Source organism: Mustela nigripes, chromosome 8, assembly GCF_022355385.1.
Source record: "Mustela nigripes isolate SB6536 chromosome 8, MUSNIG.SB6536, whole genome shotgun sequence".
Taxonomy (NCBI): Eukaryota; Metazoa; Chordata; class Mammalia; order Carnivora; family Mustelidae; genus Mustela; species Mustela nigripes.
Window position 1 is genome coordinate 30,884,381 of NC_081564.1, and position 20,954 is coordinate 30,905,334.

Here is a 20,954-nt window from a genome sequence, read left to right on the forward strand (position 1 = left end):
TCTGACACAGCCACACCTTGGAAAGGTATGTCCTTGAGAATGCTCAACATGGGGACAAATAATACCATCCTTTTGCTAATAGACAGTAATTCTTGGGGCGTCTAGTAACTCAAGGGTAAGAAACCGACTCATGACTTTTGGCTTGGGTCATGAGATCAAGCCCCATGTCGGGCTCTGCACTCATCACAGAGTCTGCTTGAGATTCTCTCTCTCCTTCTCCCTCTGTCCCTCCTCCTGCTCATGCACAATCTCTTTCATGTGCTCTCTCTAATTAAATAAATGATTTTTTTTAAAAAAGTAGCTCTTCTCCCAAAAGGTTTCAAGCATTCAGTAGAGTTTAAAAAAAAAAAAAAAAAAAAAGAGCCGGGAGGTCTTAGAATTCTTCTTCCTGAAAGATTTGGTCATTACCTATGAAATGAAAAGTAATCCTATGGCGACCAATTCATGGCAAAAGGATTTTAAGTGCTTTGTACAAAAAGAAGAAACCCTGACAGAAGGAAGAAAAGCAGAGAAAGATCAACCCTCAAGAAGGCATGCTCCCCACATGTCATTCTCTTCTTTAGATTCATTTGTGGTCAACTTCATTTTTAAAAGAGTCAAAAGAGGGGTGCCTGGGTGGCTCAGTGGTTAAAGCCTCGGCCTTCAGCTCAGGTCATGATCCCAGGGTCCTGGGATCAAGCCCCGCATGGGGCTCTCTGCTCAGCAGGGAGCCTGCTTCCTCCTCTCTGCCTGCCTCTCTGCCTATTTGTGATCTCTGTTTGTCAAATAAATAAATAAAATCTTTTAAAAATAAATAAATAAATAAAGTCTGTTAAAAAGACAAAAGATAATAAAAGCATGACCTCTACTGAAGTGAACTCTAAGTTGAATTTTTTTTTAAATTTCTATGCCTAGTTACCTCAATACTGATTTCCTTTGCCTCCCTCATCCAGATTAAGTAATATCCCTATGAACATAACCCCTTGTTAAACCTCTGACCTTGTCATCTGCCAACCTCATAAAGTTGAAAACAGAATGTGGTAATTAAAAAAAAAAAAAAAGGTTTAGTTCTTTATTAATAGAGCTTTACAACACTCTAAAACTGGCAGAGAGAGGGACAAGAAGAAACAAAAATTAAGGTGCTCCATCCCCAAAGTCAAGTCCTCCTGAAATTCAGGGATACCCCAGCCTACCAGTTCCCTTGGTTTATACTCCCTACAAGGGAATTTTGCCAACACACTCTACCTACTCAGTTGAAACTCAGCCAAGCACTAGGTAAGAGAGTGTGCTACTAAGAAAACAGAGCGCCTAACAGTAGAAAAATACCAATACTGGTTCCTAACTATAAATACTATTCTTGTTCATAACTACAAAAAAACAAGCAAAGACTAACACACAATGAAACCAAGATGCATGAAAATAAAGACCAAGGTATACAAATGATCTCTGAGAAAGTAGATACAGCCAATCCTTATCATCTGCAGGTTCTCTATTTGTAAACTGGCCTGCTTACTAAAATTTGTTTGTAACCCCCAAAATCCAATACTTGGGGCTTTCACGGTCAACTCATGAATATGCCTGGAGCGGCTCTGCAAAAAATGAATCATCCGACCTACATGTTTCATGCTGAGGTCAAACAATGTAAGGCTATGCCTTCTTATTTCAACTCTCACACTGAAAACAAGTGTTGCACTCTATTTACCACCATGCTTTTTGCATTTTTGTGGTGGGTTGGTGATTTCTTTTTTTAAAATGGTCCCCAAAAGTGGTACTGCAGTACAGTCTAGTGTTTCTAAGCTTAGCAAAAAAACTATGATATAATACCTTATGGAGAAAATACTGTATTAGATAAGCTTTGTTAAGGCATGAGTTTTAAGGCTGTTGGCAGAGTTCAATGTTAATGAATCAGCAACATATGCTAAATAAGGTATCTTTAAACACAAACACTCATAAAATAAGGTTAAGTATTTATTAGTTGACAAAAATGTGATCAAAGGCTCATGGGAAACCAATCCCATATCTCCCCAAGGAGTAAAATACTCAGTTATCCCCTTGCCAGTTATAAGCAATGTAAAAAAATATTAGAAAATGGGTGAATGAGAGGTGTAAGCTAATTTGTTTAAAAAAAAAAAAAGAGGAGAGTCCATATCTAATCTAAAAATTGGTAAATCACTAAGTTGAAAATGGATACACTATCTGAAATTCTGATAATTACCAATATAACTAAAAAACCATCATCGACATTCCCACAAATAAGATCTCTCTAACCAGCTGGCTCCATTGGTGAAGCATGCAACTCTTGACCTCAGGGTTGTAAGTTCGGCTCCACGCTGGAGGTAGAAATTACTTAAAATCTTAACCAAAAAAAAAAAAAAAAAAAGGAGATATCTATCTAGTCATACATTGAGAAATGGAAAGCTTTTGTAAATGTACTAAATTCATCTTTCTTATAGTGAGTATAGGTACTGTTTAAAGCTAACATAGCAAGAACCTGAGGCATAAGTAAATAAATATACTAAATATAATAGCAACTGGGGTGCCGGGCTGGCTCAGTTGGGAGAGCATGCAACTCTTGATTTTGGGGCTGTGGGTTCAAGCCCCATGCTGGGTGTAGAGATTACTTGAAAACAAAATCCTTTAAAAATTTTTTTAAAAATTTAAAAAAATACCATAGCAACTGACAGAATTAAAATCTAAAATCAGAACTATGAAGGGCATTTTTAGCAGGTAGGGGAACTTTTAACCTTTCATTTTATACTCTTCTAGATTTGAAATTATTCTTTTCCTTTTCTTTTTAAAGATTTTACTTATTTGAGAGAGAAAGCAAGACGATGGTGGGGGAGGGTGGGCCAACCAGGTGCCCATGAAATTTTTTCTCTACCAAGTAATTCGTTATTCTTTTATTTTAAAAATAACTTAATAGAAAGCAACTATGAGGAGCACCTGGGTGGCTCAGTTGCTTAAGGGTCTATCTTTGGGTCAGATGATTCCAAGATCCTGGGATCAATCCCAATGTCAGGCTCCCTGCTCGGCAAGAGTCTGCTTCTTTCTCTCTCTCTCTGCCCCTCACACCCACTTATGCTCTCTCTCATAAATAAATAAAATCATTAAAAAAAAGCAACTATGATATAGTATAGCAGTTAAAAAAACAATGTAAAACTAGATATATATACTAATACACTGGGAAATACCCGCAATATATTTGTAAATGAAAAAGGCAAATTTCAAATAAGGAGAATATATGTCTATACACGTCTGTGTGTTCTGGTCTACCTTTACATGATAGTATATGTGCATGTTGCCTATATTTGTGTATTTAAAAACACATTGAGTATTTATTGGTATATACATGGAAAAAGCCCAGAAGTTGTACACCCAAATATTTACAATGGCTGGCTTCTTCTATGGAATAAAAATAGGGGACAAGAGACATAACAGGGTGAGGGCAGATTAAAGAGAATTTTTATTCTACATAACATGTATTTTTAAAAATAATAAACATGACTAAGAAAATATTTTAAGGAAATTAACCCATCAAATGCTTAGCTTAAAAATACTAATTTGCTTTACTAGGATTATATTATCAGGTTTTCTGTGTAAGCTTACCTTGAAGGATTCCAAGAAATACAACTACAGCTTAGCTTACATGAAATCTCATGCTGCAGAGACCACTGGCTGAGATTCATAACATCTGGCGCCTCATATATTCTTACTATACCATCTGCCGAACAGGTTGCTAACATAAGGCCCATATGTTTAGGAGCAAATTTCACATCGGTAACAGATGTTCTGCTATCCACTAGAGTTGTCCTCTTAACCTGAAAAAAAAAATTATTTACATACAAAAGGAAGGATGGTAGAGTAGAAAGAACATGGGTTCTAAAATCCCACTGCCATTTTACTAAGTAACCTTGAATAAGTTATTTAAAAACCACCGGGGTCTCAATTTCCTCCACAGCAAAATACCACATACACAGTTGGCAATCCGTAACAAATTAGTGACCTATAATTAATTATTCCCTTTAAGGGAGAAAAAAAGTTGCCTTAGAAAGTCTAACTTTATTAAGAGTGCAAAAACTCTGCCTTAAGGAGACCAGTCACTAAACTACAAACTGTTTGAATTTTAATATAGGTAGTTTTGTTTTGCACAGTATGCTGCAAGCAGTAAATTACATGAATTAAGATTCTTTAACAGTAAAATGGAAAGCATGCAACTTCTTCCTTTAAACATAAATGCCAGTTAGCCCTATTTGGATCACCACCAACCACTTTAAGAGAAGTCGTTTACTAGAGACCAAGAGAATGGTACAAAGCTGGCATTGTGATAATTAGAGAATGCCAACAGAGCATATTCAAGCTACTTTCTGGCATCTAGATTTCTGACTGAAAATATCAACAAAATTTAGAAATCAGGACTTTATTGTCTATGGTTACTAAAATACATCTTAAGGAGTCTCAATAGTAGAAAAAGAGCACATAAAACTCCAAAGATTATATCCTTGCAAACATCTGTCTATGAACACCACTGAATAATCAATACCAATACAACTGCTGAAATATTAAATGCATTAATGACAGCTGATTTAACTAAATACAATAAATATACAGCTATCCCCTACTTTTCTAAGGTTTATGTTACAGCACTTTGCTTTTACAAAGACCTACTTCAGTACCTTTCTTGCTAACCAAAAGAAATCTGAAGAGGATCCCAGCTTTTGCGACAAGAGAAAATAGAATTGTCATTTGTTTTACAAGTCTTTAGAGGCAGCAAGCACCCTCATGTATAAGAATGGCACCACCCAGCTCCTTCCCTGAGACCTACACAGCATCTCAGCATCAAGCCTCAAGAGCTTTGAACTGTGTCTGTAAGCATCTGTGCTTTATCTTGATTTATGTTGTGCTAACATTAGCAAAGTGTGTCTTAAGGCATCAGAAAAGCCTAAAAGAGGTTATTTTTTAGCTCAGGAACACTAAAAAATTCTTCCATATAAGTTAGTGCTAACTGATTCTCTACTTTATGGCCGTTTCAGCTTACGAAGGTTTTCCTAAGAATGCTCTACATTCATATAAAGGGGGAAACCTTTACCTCTAAGTTCAAACAAAAATCCTTTCTATGCCACCACTCCTCAACCCAACCTATCATTCTAATTAACCCATTCCTGACTGTTAGAAAACTCCCTCCAATTTTCTACATTTCCCTTCTCTCCTCCCCTCAAGCAGTTGTTTGCCTTTTCCCTAGGGAAAAGGCAATTAAACCAACCCCTCCCAACATTAAAAAAAAAAATTTTAAGGGCATGTGGCTGACGACTCCACTTCTCAGGGTTGTGAGTTAGATCCCCACGCTGGGTGTAGAGGTTATTTCAATCAATCAATCTTAAAAAAAAAAAAAAAATTATAAAACTGTGAATAGCATGCAAGCTACAAACCTGGAGTAATCAGAAGAATATGATATTGGCATTAAGGAGAGACACATAGGCCAATGGAACAAAATACAATCCAAAAATAAACCTTCTTTCTATACATAGTCAATTGATTTTTTTTTTCATTATTTCTCTCTCTCTTTTTTTTTTTATTTCTTTTCACTGTTTATGCACCACACCCAGTGCTCCATGCAATACTGGCACTCCACAACACCCACCACCAGGTTCACCCAACCCCAACCCCCCCACACCTCTCCCCTCCAAAGCCCGGGAGATGAACCATGAGAGACTGTGGACTCTGAGGTACAGTCGACTGATTTTCAATGAGGACACCAAGACCATTCAAAGGGGAAAGCATCTCTCCCTATCTGATGGTGGCCCCCAAATGTGGAGAAGCCTGAAAAACAGGCAGTGAAAGGATCCACCAGACGCAGAACAAAGGAGGCAGGTATAGGAATTTATCCAATGCACCGCAAGGGAGCATAGACAGCATAGAGACTGTCTGCTAGGAAGCAGTGGATGGGGACTGTATTTAAAAGAGGAAGACAAGGAGGTATGGGGACTTCTGGAATTTTCCCTTTTTTGGTAACTGTGCCAGGTTGTAAGTAGCCCATTAGTTAGTTAGGGCCTATGGATATTTTGAGGTGGGTGGCCCTTATGGGCCTGTTTGTATTTAGCCTTGCTTTACATTCCACAGTTCAAGCCTATTGTCTAAAAGCAGCCTCTACAAAGAGCAGTCATTCCAATAAAAGATACTGGGGGAGGGTATGTGTTATGGTGAGCACTGTGTATTGTGTATTGTGATGAATTATAGACCTGTACCCCTGAAACAAATAATACATTTAATAACTTAAAAAAAGATACTGGGGCGGTGGGCACCTGGGTGGCTCAGGGGGTTAAAGCCTCTGCCTTCGGCTCAGGTCATGATCCCAGGGTCCTGGGATCGAGCCCCTCATCGAGCCCCACATTGGGCTCTCTGCTTAGCAGGGAGCCTGCTTCCCCCTTCTTCTCTTTGCCTGCCTCTCTGCCTACTTGTGATCTCTGTCTGTCAAATAAATTAAAAAAAAAAAAAAAATCTTTTTAAATCTTAAAAAAAAAAAAAAAAGATACTGGGAAAACTGGATATTAACACACAAAAGAATAAAGTTGGAAGCACCTGGATGGCTCAGTTGGTAAAGCATGTTACTCTTGATCTCAGGATCATGAATTTGTGCACTGAGGGTAGAGATTACTTTAAAAAAAAAAAAAAATTGTACATTTACTTTACACCATATACAAAACTTAAATAAAAATGGAAAGAAAAAAAAAGACCTAAATGTAAGAGCTAAAATTTTAGGGATGCCTGGGTGGCTCAGTTAAGTGTCTTCCCACAGCTCAGGTTATGATCCCAGGGTCCTGAATCACACTCCTTGCTCAGCAGGGAGCTTGCTTCTCCCACTGCCTGCTGCTCCCCGTGCGCATACTCTCACTCATCTCTGACAAATAAAACCTTTTTTAAAAACCTACAATTTAATACTCTTAATATAAAGCTTTGGAGAAAGCCTTTTTGACATTGGATTTGCCATGGTTTCTTGAATACGACACCAAAAACACAGGAAACAAGAAAAAAATAAATTGGACTTCCTGAAAATTTTTTAATTGTGTGCATCAAAGGACACTGTCAAGAGAGAGAAAAGGCAACTCACAGAACAGGAGAAAATATTTGCAAATCATACCTGAGAAGGTACTAATAGCCAGAATATAAAGAACTACATACAACTCAACAACAAAAAACAAACAACCCAATTTAAAAAATGGGCAAAGGACTTGAATAGATATCTCCCTAAAAAAGTAAAGGACTCTGGTACCAATGCCAATTCAGGGACTGTTGGAGAGGAGATAACCCCCCCAACAACTAATTCTGACATAGCAACAGGCTGTCTGAATTCAAATCTATACTGACACTATCTACCCAGAAATAGCATCAGATTCCACAAATTATCAATCCTGTAGGACTTCCCACACTTCAGAAACATGAACAGTTATCAAAAAGCAGACAGGCAATCTGTTTAAAAAATACCATTTATTATAAAAGGATATAACTCAGAAGCAGCCAGATGAAGAGATGTAAATTGTAAAGTAAGGGTTAAAGCATGAGAAGCTTCTATGTCTTCTTCTGGCCTACAACTCTCCCAACATCTCCACCTGTTCACCAACCCAAAAACTTTCTGAACCCACGTTCTTTGGGGTTTTTATTGAGACTTCATTACATAGGCATGACAGATTAATGCACTGGCCATTGGTGATTAATTCAACATCCAACACCTCTCCCCTCCCCAGAGGTTGGGGGGGGGACTGAAGTTTCACCCCTCTAATCACATGGTTGGCCCTACTGGCCACCAGCCCCCAAAGTCACCCCATTAATATAGCAAAAGATGCATTCATCACTTTCAACATTTAGAAAATATCAACAACTCCTGGAGCTGTAAGTCAGGAACTGTATGAGGAAGACCAAACACATAAGAAAAATATATTTCTTATAAATCAAAACATTACAAAACATACACAAATGGCCAATTAGCACATAAAAAGATGTTCAACATCACAAACCATTAGGGAAATGCAAAAAAGAAGAAGACCTCCATAAAGAGATACCATTTCACACCTACTAAGACAGCTGCAATAGAAGAACAAAAACCGCAAACATTGGTGAGGACATGGAGAAACTGGAACACTCATGCATTGCTGGTGGAAATGTAAAATGGTATAGCTATTGGAGAAAACAATTTAGCAGTTTCTCAGAAGTTAAACACAGAACTACCATATGAGCCAGCAATTCTACTCCTAGGTACATACCCAAAAGAACTGAACCCACGATCCGTTCACAGTAGCAATGTTAGTTAGCTAGGATGCAATGGGGAACCTACTCAAATAAGAAGGCTCAAAGGAAGAAAAAAAAAGGCTGAAAGCTATCAGCAAAGGGGAAGGGGGAAGGAAGGGATAAAAGCAGGGAAGAATATGTTTTGTTTTAGAGAACCAAAAGTCCCAGCCAAGGAGACCCCCGACTAGGTGTTTCACCTCATAACCCCTTAGGTGAGCCACTCTGAGCTGTACTAGAGCTGAGGACAAGCACAGAAGCCCTTGACCTTTAGCTCCTTATATTAAGATCTTCTACTGGCAGAGTTTTCCACCACTTTTTGAACACACATGTGTTTTTTTAACAAGCATGCTGATATGCTAAGCATGTGCAACTGAACTGAAGTATTTATGCAAGCTCCCTGTCCCTGCCCCCTATACACTGAATAAAAGCTTCCTTTACTAACCCCACTCACAAGTGCTTTGGAAACTATCTCCTTGTCTCCTTACTTGTAACAAATAATAAAATGTGTTTTGCTTTCAACACTTTCTGGGGTTGTGTTCAATTTGATGCACCCCAAACCGCAAATCCCTTGAGTTCAGTTACAGCATTATGTACAATAAAGAACCCACAGTCTATCTACAGATAAATGGATAAACAAAAAGTGGGGTATACATACAACGGAACATTATTCAGCCATAACAGGAGTGAAACTGATCAATGTGACAACATGGATGGACCTGAAAACATTCTGCTCAGTGAAATAAGCCAGACAGAGGACAAACACTGTATGAGGTAGCCACAGCAGCTGAATTGACAGAAAGTAGAACAGAGGTTACCAAGGGTAGGAAGAATGGAAGGAGGAGGTACTATTTAATGATAAAAAGCTTATGCTGGGAATGACAACGCTTTGCTATAGATATTGGTTATGTATACAAAGCATTGTAAATGTAATTAATGCTACTGAATTGTACATTTATAGTTAACATGTTAAATACGTATAAACCACAATTTATAAAATGCAGCAGAAAAAAAAGAGCAGTACTGACAACACATAAATATTAGCGTTGGATGGTGAAGAGGACTATTAGGAACAGAGAAGAAAACACTATATTAATATCCTTAAAAAGGCACAGAATATATCCAGAATATAGAAAAATCTCATAATGGTGGTTGCCTCTAGGAAATAAAATGTGTGGCCAAAGAGAAGGAAGTTGTCACTGTTTACACTCATTTTTACCTTTCACATTTTATACCTTGTACCTGATTATCTATTACAAAAAATAAAGAGGGAGGAAAAAGAACATTGGAATGGGTCTTAAAGGTAATCTAGTTCAATTCTGGAGTTTGGCCAATACAGACACTATACTCTTGTTGAAATTCAAACATCCAATCAGGGAAGAGCTAGAGCAAATAGCAGATACAGATAAGAATGTATTTTGTAAGCGGCAAAGGTAACCACAAAAGAGAAAAAACAATTTTTTAATGGATTTTTAGAGGGCACTCACTGTATGACAAAGGAAATACCACAGATCCATCATGAAAGTTATAATTAAACAATGCCACTAGTGTTCCTCAGTACCACTTCAGGCCCAAGACAAAATTAAATAAACAAGTAGGAGAAAAACATGGAAGAGGAAAAAAATGGAACTAGTAAATATAGTGAGGAGTGGGAACATCTTATCAAGTGCCTGAAGTGTTCTTGGAAAGACTGATGCTCCTGGACGTTCATGTACCCTTCTCCCCATTCTACCCTCCCAACCCCTGAAAACCAACAAATGTCTCACCCAATGACTCTGTCCTCGAAGTTTATCATTTGATTCTCCAACTATTTCTTCCCACACAGCAGCTGTTCGGTCAAAAGAACAAGAAGCCAAAACCTGTCCAAATTCGGGATGGGCCCACGTCACACGCCACACAGATCCACTATGTGTCTGAGGAATTATTAAAAAAACAAAAAAACAAAAAGCTGACTTTACTCATGTTTCATACATACAAAATTTTACTTGAGGAAATACACCACAGATGTGTTTACTTCAATAAGAGCAGAAAACTATTTAATTTCTTTCTTTTTTTTTTTTTGAGATTTTTTTTTTAATTTATTATTTGACAGAGAGAAACACAGCAAGAGAGAACACATCAGGGGGAGTGGGAGAGGGAGGGGCAGGCTTCCTGCTGAGCAGAGAGGCCGATGCCAGGCTCGATCCCAGGACTCTGGGATCATGATCTGAGCCAAAGGTGGACGCTTAACGACTGAGACACCCAGGCGCCCCTAATTTCACATTTAAATAAAAAGTTAAGTCCTACAAATTTTTAACTTTTAGAAGATATTCTCTACTTAGGATTGTAGCTGTTATGGAGTCAAGTCCTTCTAACATTTTACTAATAAGTAAAAATCCAGCTGGATAAAGTTGACCTCTTCCAGTGCTAACAGAGACTTGCTTCAGAGTTTAGCCTAACCAGGGTTTAAAAATAAAAAATCTACCAGTCCACCACTTTTTTTACTTGCAAATTCCCTCTACAGGAAACAGCCACCTAATAAAATAAATAAGACTAATAAAAATTATTAGCTTCAAAAACCTACCAGTACATAGAAACTGTAGTAATAAAACAATTCCAAAACCTGGCTAGACAGTGGACTATTCCAGGAAAAGCAGCAATGAGCGATCAAATTTAGAGAAGACAAATCCTTGTATTCTGAGAAAACAATCTAAAGCTCAGTAGCATTACCTTTAATATTTGAAAAATGGCAAATTACTATTCTTCAATTCTTCATGTTGACCAATTTTAAAAAAAAGCGAACAGATAGGTCTTAAAGCATTTCACATCCACAGAATTTCATTTGTGCTTTCCAGTAAAGACACAGTATGACAACGAGCTTCAGGACACATATAATGTTTCTAAAGTTTGTTTTACACTTCTGTATATCTAACACTTTCACACTCAACAATCTCAGGTAACTTTCATAACTGTATAACTTCTACATGGTAAATATGTCATCCCAAAGTACATTTTGCACTCTTATTTTTTATCCTTTGTTTTGTTCAGTCTTTTTGTTTCATTTTAAATTCTTATTTATACAGGCTATCAGGTAAAAAATGCACTAGAGCAGTGAGATTTTGTTAAATATTAGATTTCCAGTAAAGTACATCCTAACTAAGAAATAAAGATTGCAGAGATAGTCATAGTCATCAAAATAAAAAGAAAACAACTATATTAACTATCATCAGTTGAACAAAACATGATATATTTACATTTTACTGTTGTTTTTTAAGAGGATTTAAAAACCTACTTAAGTATTTATGAACTAAGTTAAACTAAAAAGCAAGAAATAAGGGTTCCATTTTGGAGTGATATATAGTTCCAGAACTGGATAGAGGTAATAGTTATACCAACATTGTGAATGTAACAAATGCCATCAAATTGTTTATAAAAGATCAAACTACTAATAGATGCCACAACATAAATGAACCACAAGGAAAAGGGAAAGAAGACATTAAGAATTAAGTATTTTAGAATTCCACTTATATGAAATGTCTAGAAAAAGTAAAACTACAAAGACAGAAAATAGGTCAGTGGTTGCCTAGGGCTTTGGTGGGGAATGGGGATTGGTCCCAAAAAGGCAGAAGGGAAATTTCAGGGTTGATGACAGTGTTCTGTACTCCCACAGTCTTTTGGGGGTGCCTGGGTGGCTCAGTGGGTTAAGCCTCTGCCTTCGGCTCAGGTCATGATCTCAGGGTCCTGGGATCGACCCCTGCATCGAGGTCTCTGCTCAACAGGAAGCCTGCTTACCCCTCCCGCTCTGCCTGCCTCTCTGCCTAGTTGTGACCTCTCTCACTATCTGTCAAATAAATTAAAAAAAAAATCGTTATAAAAACTAGACTGTGATGACAGATGCACAAGTGTATAAATTTACTAACATTTGTTGAACTATTTCATTTAAAATTGATGACTCTAGGGGCACCTGGGTGGCTCAGTCAGTTAAGCGCCTGCCCTCGGCTCAGGTCATGATCCCAGAATCCTGGGATCAAGCCTGGCATCAGGCTCCCTGCTCAGAGGGAAGCCTGCTTCTCCCTCCCCCACTCCCCAAGCTTATGTTTACTCTCACTGTGTCTCTCTCTGTCAAATAAATAAATAAAATCTTAAAAAAAAAAAAAAAGGCTTAAAAAAGTAAATAAATGAAATAAAATTGATGACTCTAATGGTATGTAAAATTCTGAGTAAAGCCGTTTCTAAAAAAAGAAATAGAACTTGTACAAAATATCACAACTATTAAAAATATGCAGGGGCGCCTGGGTAGCTCAGTTGGTTAAGTGTCCGACTCCTGATCTCAGCTCAGGTCTTGATCTCAGCATCATGAGTTCAAGCCCTGTGCTGGGCTCCACACTGGACGAGGAGTCTCCTTAAAAATATATATATATATATATGTATATGCAAAGGAAAAAGTAAATAAATAAATACTATAATAAATAAAAAAGTAAATAAAATAAATACTGAAATACTAAAAATAGTTTTATTAGAATCCTATAAAATTGTACATTTTCCTACTTTCAAAATTTCTAAAATATATTTCTGTTACTTTAATAGTTAAAAACATAAAATACTTTAAGAATTATACATTTTACAATTTTCTCGAAGATGAATAGTAAGTCACTGATGATACCAAATAAATAGTAAACATCTAAATTTTTTTAAAAGGCACTGTAAAAATACTAACCTTCCAGCTAGCAGTACAATGCCAATCCCCACTTTCACTTTTATCCCAGACCTGTAAAAAAAAAAAAAAAAAAAGACTTATTTTATTCCTACACAGTCCTACAAACATGAAAAACACTGGATCAGCATTAGGGCAAAAGAAGTGAGCATAAATTCACAAAATAACAACAACCAATAAGTAAACATTCAATCACAAACTAATTGAGAACCTGAGGAGTGCCAGGCACCAGGCTGAGCACTGAGGGGTCAAGGAATCTGTGCTCTCACAGGTAACAAAGACAATTGCAGTTGCAGTCCAGTCTTGTCATTGTACTAGTTATTTTCTACAATGTTGCTGGGAACACTGCATCAGCAAATTCTGAACCACTTGCTCCCAGGAAAAATACAAGGTTAAGATTCACAGGAGCTTGTGGTCACAAAATATTTGTCAACCAATCAATACATAACCTTGTTTTCTGTATGTACCTGTTAAAGACACCTTTTTAGTGTGTATCATTGATTCAATAACACTGAAAGCACAGCTAATAGCAACTCATGTCTGGGGCACCTGGGTGGCTCCATGGGTTAAAGCCTCTGCCTTCGGCTCTGGTCATTATCCCAGGGTCCTGGGATTGAGCCCCGCATCCGGCTCTCTGCTCAGCAGGGAGCCTGCTTCCCTTCCTCTCTCTGCCTGCCTCTCTGCCTACCTGTGATCTCTGTCTGTCAAATAAATAAATAAAATCTTTAAAAAAAAAAAAAAAAAAGCAACTCATGTCTGAATGAAGCTTTCCTAGCACATTTTCTTTGTAGGGCAATCACAGCCTTCTTGTACCTACGCACACTAGTCAGCACTTCAGCATGACACCTGGGGACCATTTTAAACAGTGAAACCACCAACAAACAGCAAAAAATAAAAATGTGAAAAATGCAGCAAAAAATAGACAAGGAAAAGGACACTTGTTTACAGAATGACAGTCCAAATAAGAAGGCAGTATCACCCTGTTTAACCTCAGCAGGAAACATGCACATCAGGCAACTCCAATTTTTTGCTACTCTGTCCTCAGGTCAGCAAGAAACTGTGAGTACTGGTTATGGGATTACAAATAAATTGTACAGAGTAGGTAAATTCACAAATACGGAATTTGCTAATAGTGAAGACCAACTGTATATGAAACAAACAAAAGCAAAACACTGGCTCTTACTATCAAGAAAAAATATAGATGACAGGGGCTGCTGGTTGGCTCAGTTGGTTAAGTGTCTGCCTTCGGCTCAGGTCATGATCCCGGAGTCCTGGAATGGAGCCCCATGTTGGGCTCTCTGCTCAACAGAGAGTGTGCTTCTCCCTCTGCCCTTCACCCAACTCGTGCTCTCTCTCTCACTCTCTCTCAAATAAATAAAGAAAATCTTTTAAAAAATAAAAATATACAAATATAGATTACAATAATGAGACAACATTTTAAGCTCCTAAAAAATGTAGTGATGGGGCGCCTGAGTGGCTTAGTCATTTAAGCAGCTGCCTTGGGCTCAGGTCATGATCTCAGGGTCCTCTCTGGAATCCACATGGGGCTCTCTGCTCAGTGGGGAGCCTGCTTCTCCCTCTCCCTGCCACTCAGCCTACCTGTGTGTGAGCATGCTCTCCCTCTCTGTCAAATAAATAAAATCTTTTTTAAAAAATGATAAATTCCTCAAAAAACGAAAAATAGAACTACCACATGATCCAGCAATTCCACTTCTGGGTACATACACCCAAAAGAGCTGAAGGCAGGGTCTCAAGGAGGTATTTGTATACCCACATTCATAGCAGAATTATCCACAATAGCAAATCATATAAGCAACCCAAGTACACTGACAGATGAATGACAAGCAAAATGCAGTATTTATAAGACACATTCAGCCTTAAAAGGAAAGGAAGCAGGAAGAAATTTTGAAGAACTACATTTTGCCTATCATTCAGCCTTAAAAAGAAAGAAATATTTACAATACATATTCAACCTTAAAGAGGAAGAAAAAATTTTTTTAAGATTTTATTTATTTATCTGGTGCAGAGAGAGAGACAGAGAGAGAGAGAGACAGAGTTCACAACTAGTCAGAGAGACAGGCAGAGAGAGAGGGGGAAGCAGGCTCCCCATTGAGCAGAGAGCCCAATGTGGGGCTCGATCCCAGGACCCCGAGAGATCATGACCTGAGCCGAAGGCAGAGGCTTAACCCACTGAGCCACTCAGGCACCCTGAGGAAGAAAATTCTAACACAGGTTCCAACAGGTGCAAACTTCAAAGACCCTATGCTAAGTGAAATAAGCTAGTCACAAAACAGACAAATATTGTATGATTCCACTTATATGAAGTACCTAGAGTAGTCAAATTCATAGAAAGTAGAATGGGGATTGCTGGGGGTGATGATACGGAGAATGGGTACAGAGTTTCAGTTTTGCAAAATGAAAAGGTTCTGTGGATAGATGGTGGTGATAGTTGCACAAAAATATGAATGTACTTAATACTACTAAACCATACACTTAAACATGGTTACAATGGTAAATTTTATGTTATGTGTATTTCGACACAATTTAAATAAATAAAAGAAAAAAATGTTAATAATGCCTGACATGGATAATGATCCCATCAAATCAACACTCTGGCAGTATAAAATATATTGCAGAACCTTGGAAAAGGCAATCTGCCAATTATTCACAAAAGCTTTTAAAATATTCATACTTGAATGAGGTTAAGAAAATCATTCAAAACACAAGAAATGCTAAAGTAATGAACATTTTAACTGCAATACCACTACTGACAGACAAAACCTACAAAATTGAAAGATTAATTAAGATTCAATAATAAGTGGATAAGGAAAAAATGCATGGCATATTCGGTTAAGAGACAACAATGCAATATTCGACAAGTGGATAGATGAATGGATAAACAAAATGTGTACATATACAACAGAACATTCAATTTTTTTTTTAAAGATTTTATTTATTTATTTGACAGACAGAAAGCAGGGGGGAGCTGGAGAGGGAGAAGCAGTGAGCAGGGAGCCCCATGTGGTGTTGATCCCAGAAAGCTACAATCATGACCTGAGTCGAAGGCAGACACCTAACAACTGAGCCACCCAGGCACCCCATCAATCTTTTTTTTTTTTTTTTTAAGACTTTATTTATTTGTCAGAGACCGAGTGTGCTGGCACAAGCAGCAGGAGTGGCAAGCAGATAAAAGAGCAGGCTCCCCAGCTGAGTAAGGAGCCAACCTGGAAATTCAGTCCTGCCCCAGGACCAGGGATAATGATCTGAGCCCAAGGGGCAGACCCTCAACCTACTAAGCCACCCAGCCATCCCATTATTATTCAATCTTAATGAAATTCTGTACATGCTCTAAATATGGATGAACCTTGAAAACATCATGGTAACTTGTATGATTACATTTATATGAGATACCCAGCATAGTCAAATTTATACAGAAAGGATTGGAAGTGACCAAAGAAGAGCTGGGGGCAGTGGGGAAGAAGTTACAGAGTAGAATTTTAGTTTAGGATGAAAAGAAAGTGTCAGAGATGAATAGTGGTGATGGCTGCACAACAATGGCAATGTTGTGCTTTATGCCAGTTAACTATAAAATACACTTGGAGATGGTTAGTTTAACACAATAAAAAAAAAAATTCAGGTGACTTAAAACCTCTTAGGAATTACAATGCTATAGTTATTCCATGGATTTGACGATACGATTTTTCAAAAGGGAATATATGTATGTATGTATGTATTTTAGAGCGTGTTTCTGCGGACAGGGGAGGCGGTAATGGGAGGAGAGAACCAGACCCTCGCGGGGCTCAGAGCCCCATGCAGGTCATCTGCCGACTCTGAGATCAGGACCTCAGCTGAGATCAAGAATCCCACGCTCAGGGGCACCTGGGTGGCTCAGCGGGTTAAGCTCAGGTCATGATCCAGGGTCCTGGGATCGAGTCCCGCATCGGGCTCTCTGCTCTGCAGGGAGCCTGCTTCCTCCTCTCTCCCTCTGTCTGCCTCTCTGCCTACTTGTGATCTCTCTCTGTCAAATAAATAAATTAAAAAAAAAAAAAATCCCACGCTCAACCAACTGAGCCACCCAGGCGCCCCAAAGCAGGTTGTTATTAATAACTATCTTTGAGGGATCGCGGGTATCAAACCTGTCCGTGAAAACTAGTAAAAACGTCCTTCAGATTTTCAGTTATTCTGGAGTCGCCGAGAATACAAACAATCCACACTCCAGCTTTCAACTTCAAAACTACTATCATTTACTGTATAATAATCTCTACAGCTCCTAAATCCCAAATACCATCCTCTTATCCCAGAATTTCTGTTTGTCAGAGCCGTGTACATTTACACGAACTCTAAGAAACAAACATGGATTTAGGTTTCTTCCACGGGGAAAAGGCACACAGCACTTGAGACAACACTGCAAACGGACTGCATGACAAGTCGCAAGGCCAGGTCCTCTGGCTGAACCAGTGTGGTAACAGCACAACCACCCCCAAACCCGCGCGGTCTGAAAAGCCCCTCACGCAGACAAGGCTGGGGTTCTCCCGGCCTGCGCGGGCTGGAACACGCGCGCTCCCAAGGCTCCCAGTGGCAGGAGCGCGCACGTGGCTACGACGCCCGCCCTCCCAGTCCGCGCAGGCGCAAAGCAGCGCGCTACCTCCCACCCCGAGAAGGGGGCGGCTATGACCCACAATGCTGAGGCAAGGCTGGCGGAGCAAACCCGCTGCCCGCCCGCCCTGGGCTCCAAACCTCGTGCCCAGCGGCACGCCTCAAAATCGGCGGGTAGTCCTCTTTCCAAGGGCGGCTCGCTCCGGTCTAATAGGGAGTCGTGCACGTTCTCACTTCCCCCCTTTCTGGGCCCGGTCCCACCCCAAGGCTCCGCGCACACCTTGACGCTCTGGTCGCTGGAGCAGGTAGCCATCCGTCGCCCGTGGAAGTCGAAAGAGACATCATGGATGAGATCTTTATGGTCCGCCGGGATGTGGCGCGCCACAAACATGGCTTCCGTCAGGCCGCGCCTCCTCGATCTGCCCCTCCCACCACCAAAGAGGGCGGCCGCGGCGGCGCGGAGACTGCAGCCCACCGGGACCCCGCCGCCGACAGGGTGCGCACGGCGCGTGGCCCGCGCGCCCCGGAGCCGTGCATCCCGCCCCTTTACCCGTCATGCCCCGAGAGGCCGCGGGGAGGGCGACTGCGCCTGCGCGGCCTGAAAAAAAGTCCCACGGCGGTAAGGCCGTAGGAGACCGAGCTTTGCTGTGCTGTAATAAAGTTTAAAAGAATTAGTTGTTAAAGTATGATTATTGGAAAAAGTGAGAAAGTTAGAAAAAACCATCCACAGCCGTGGGATTTGAGTCAGTATTGGTTAGTGTCTAAGCCCCAACCCAGACACTGGCTCAGAGCAAGTGAAGACGGAGGGGCGCTTTTCCGGGACAATTAAAGGGCAAGGAAGGGTGGAAATATGTCTGAGGAGTCCAGACTCAGCCGAAACGTAAAGGCAGGAGGGATGGAGTTGAGAGGGAAAAACCGAGGGATTTGGGAGGTTGAAGAGCTGGTGTGAAAAAGAGAAAAGGTAAGGATCCAAAGTCACCAAAATGGTTTAAAGTTTACACAGAGCAGGCGTTTGGTGTCAAGAACCAAGATATGGGCAATGGGAGACTAGAAGTTTCAAAAATTCTTTATGAAGAAACTCAAGTCACCTAAAAAAATAGCAGTATCCAAAACGAACTGGAAGACTGAGATGTCTGGAGCCAGAGTTCTCAAAAAAGAAATAAGTCAAACAAGCAAAACAAAAAAACCCTGGGAAGAGATCCCTGGAAAAGAGCCCTCAAATCAATGATTTTGTCAAAGCCCGGAAGTGGAGGAATACGGATTTCTCTTGGCCTATCTGAAAGTAGAGCATTCCTATAAAACCTTTACTAAGATGAGATGGTTTCGGACCCCAAAAATAAATACTTTGGGGCTTTTCTGATAGTCACATCTTGTTAATGGATGCACAAAAATAAATCAACATAAGGAACAGATGTTCACACACACAGTTCAAAGCTTTGGCAGTCTGACGTTCAGATGCTGTTTAGCTCCCAGGGAAGAAGCTCTGCATCCCCGCTGATGTCTCACGGTTACTGCCGCTTCTATGACAGCTAGCTGCAAAACAAACACTGGATCTTTCTGCAAAAGTAAAAAATCCCCTTTAGATTTTTTTGTTGTTAACAAAAACAGGTACTGATGTAGGTCTTGCATGAAAGCGAAGTGCTGTAACATGAACTTTCGAAAAGAGGAGCATGCCTCTATTCTGCAGAGAGTGTAGCGATTTAGGGTGTTTTGTTTATCAGGGATTCTAGAGGGCTTATGGTAAAATGAGGATGAGATATGGTGGAATATTTGGAGAATGAAAATAGGGGGAAAAAAATCTCAAAAATAAGCCCGCAGAAAGGGTTTATATTTTGGATTATGGCCAGGAATGAGAAATGACAAGAATGTGGGGCATAATGAGATTAGCAGGCTAGAAAGTTTTCAAAATAATTAGTCCCAGGTGTCCTTCAATGGATTGCAGAGAAACCTGCAGAGGGAGGTGGAGAAATGACTTAGCCTTTCTGGAATTTTTTTTTTTTTTTTTTTTTTTTTGCCCCTTTTTTTTTTTTTTTTTTTTTTTTTTAAACTAAAAATAGGGACGCCTGGGTGGCTCAGTTGGTTAAGCAGCTGCCTTCAGCTCAGGTCATGATCCCAGCGTCCTGGGATCGAGTCCCACATCTGGCTCCTTGCTCGGCAGGGAGCCTGCTTCTCTCTCTGCCTCTGCCTGCCCGTGCTCGCTTGCTCTCTCTCTCTCTCTCTCTCTCTGACAAATAAATAAATAAAATCCTTAAAAAATATAAAATAAAATAAAATAAAAATAATAAGATTTGGGGGCACCTGGGTGGTTCAGTCAGTAAAGCATCCTACTCTTGATTTTGGCTCAGATCATGATCTCAGGGTTGTGAGTTTGAGCTCCATGTTGGGCTCTACTCTGAGCATGGAGCCTGCTTGAGATTATTCTCTTCCCCCACCACACCCCCTCTCTCAAAAAAAGAAAGAAAGAAAGAAAAGAAAAGAAAAGAAAAAGTAAGATGTTACTGACAGTTTAACAGACTCCAAATCTGTGAGTTGCCAGTATGATTACTAATAACAGCTGTGACTGCTTTAAGGTCAAAGAGACTCATTTCCAAAAACAGTACTCACAAAATTCAATCAATTTAGAAATGTTCTAAAACTTTTTGAAGTTTTATTTATTTAAGTAATCACTCTCCCCCATGTGGAGCTTGAACTCACAACCCTGAGATCAAGAGTCATATGCTCTTCTGACTGAGCCAGCCAAGTGCCCTAAAAGGTCTAAAACTTTTTAAAAATATTCTTTAAATTAGGGGTGCCTGTGCATCACACGTTTATAGCAGCAATATCCATAATAGTCAAACTATGGAAAGAGCCTAGATGTCCATTGACAGATAAATGGATAAAGAAGATGTGGGGTGTGTGTGTGTGTGTGTGTGTGGAGAGAGAGAGAGAGAGAGAGAGAGAGAGAGAGAGAGGAATATTATGTAGCCATCAAAAATGAAATCTTGCCACTGCAATGACAGGGCTGGAACCAGAAGGTATTACACTAAATGAAATAAGTCAGTCAGAGAAAGACAATTATCATTTGATCTCGCTGAGTTATGGAATTTAATAAACAAGGCAGAAAGAAGATCATAGGGGAAGAGAGGAAAAAATGAAACAAGACGAAACTAGAGAGGGAGACAAACCATGAAAAGACGCTTAGAAAAAAAATCTTAGGAAGCAAAGAGGATTGCTGGAGGGGAGGGGGTTGGGCGATGGGCTACCTGGGTGAAGGACATTGGGGAGAGTATGTACTGTAATGAGTACCGGCTGCTTGTTATATAAGACTGATGAATCCCAGACCTGTACCCCTGAAACAAATAATACATTATTTGTTAATTATTTTTTAATTTTAAAAATAATACATTAGTGGCGCCTGGGTGGCTAAGTC

General features: G+C 39.6%; 1 protein-coding gene across 2 annotated transcripts in view; it reads right to left on the reverse strand.

Moving 5' to 3' along the window:
- Window positions 1–18,079, reverse strand: part of SEH1L (SEH1 like nucleoporin) — a 29,174-nt gene extending 11,095 nt beyond the window's left edge. For both annotated transcript variants that reach the window (XM_059409141.1, XM_059409142.1), the window contains exons 1-4: window positions 17,826–18,079; window positions 12,953–13,003; window positions 10,023–10,169; window positions 3,586–3,797 (exon numbers count right to left, since the gene is read on the reverse strand). In XM_059409141.1, coding sequence (XP_059265124.1) covers window positions 3,586–3,797; window positions 10,023–10,169; window positions 12,953–13,003; window positions 17,826–17,936 — 521 coding nt within the window. In that variant the 5' untranslated portion in view covers window positions 17,937–18,079. The remainder of the gene's footprint in view (window positions 1–3,585; window positions 3,798–10,022; window positions 10,170–12,952; window positions 13,004–17,825) is intronic.
- Window positions 18,080–20,954: the final 2,875 nt, after the last annotated feature.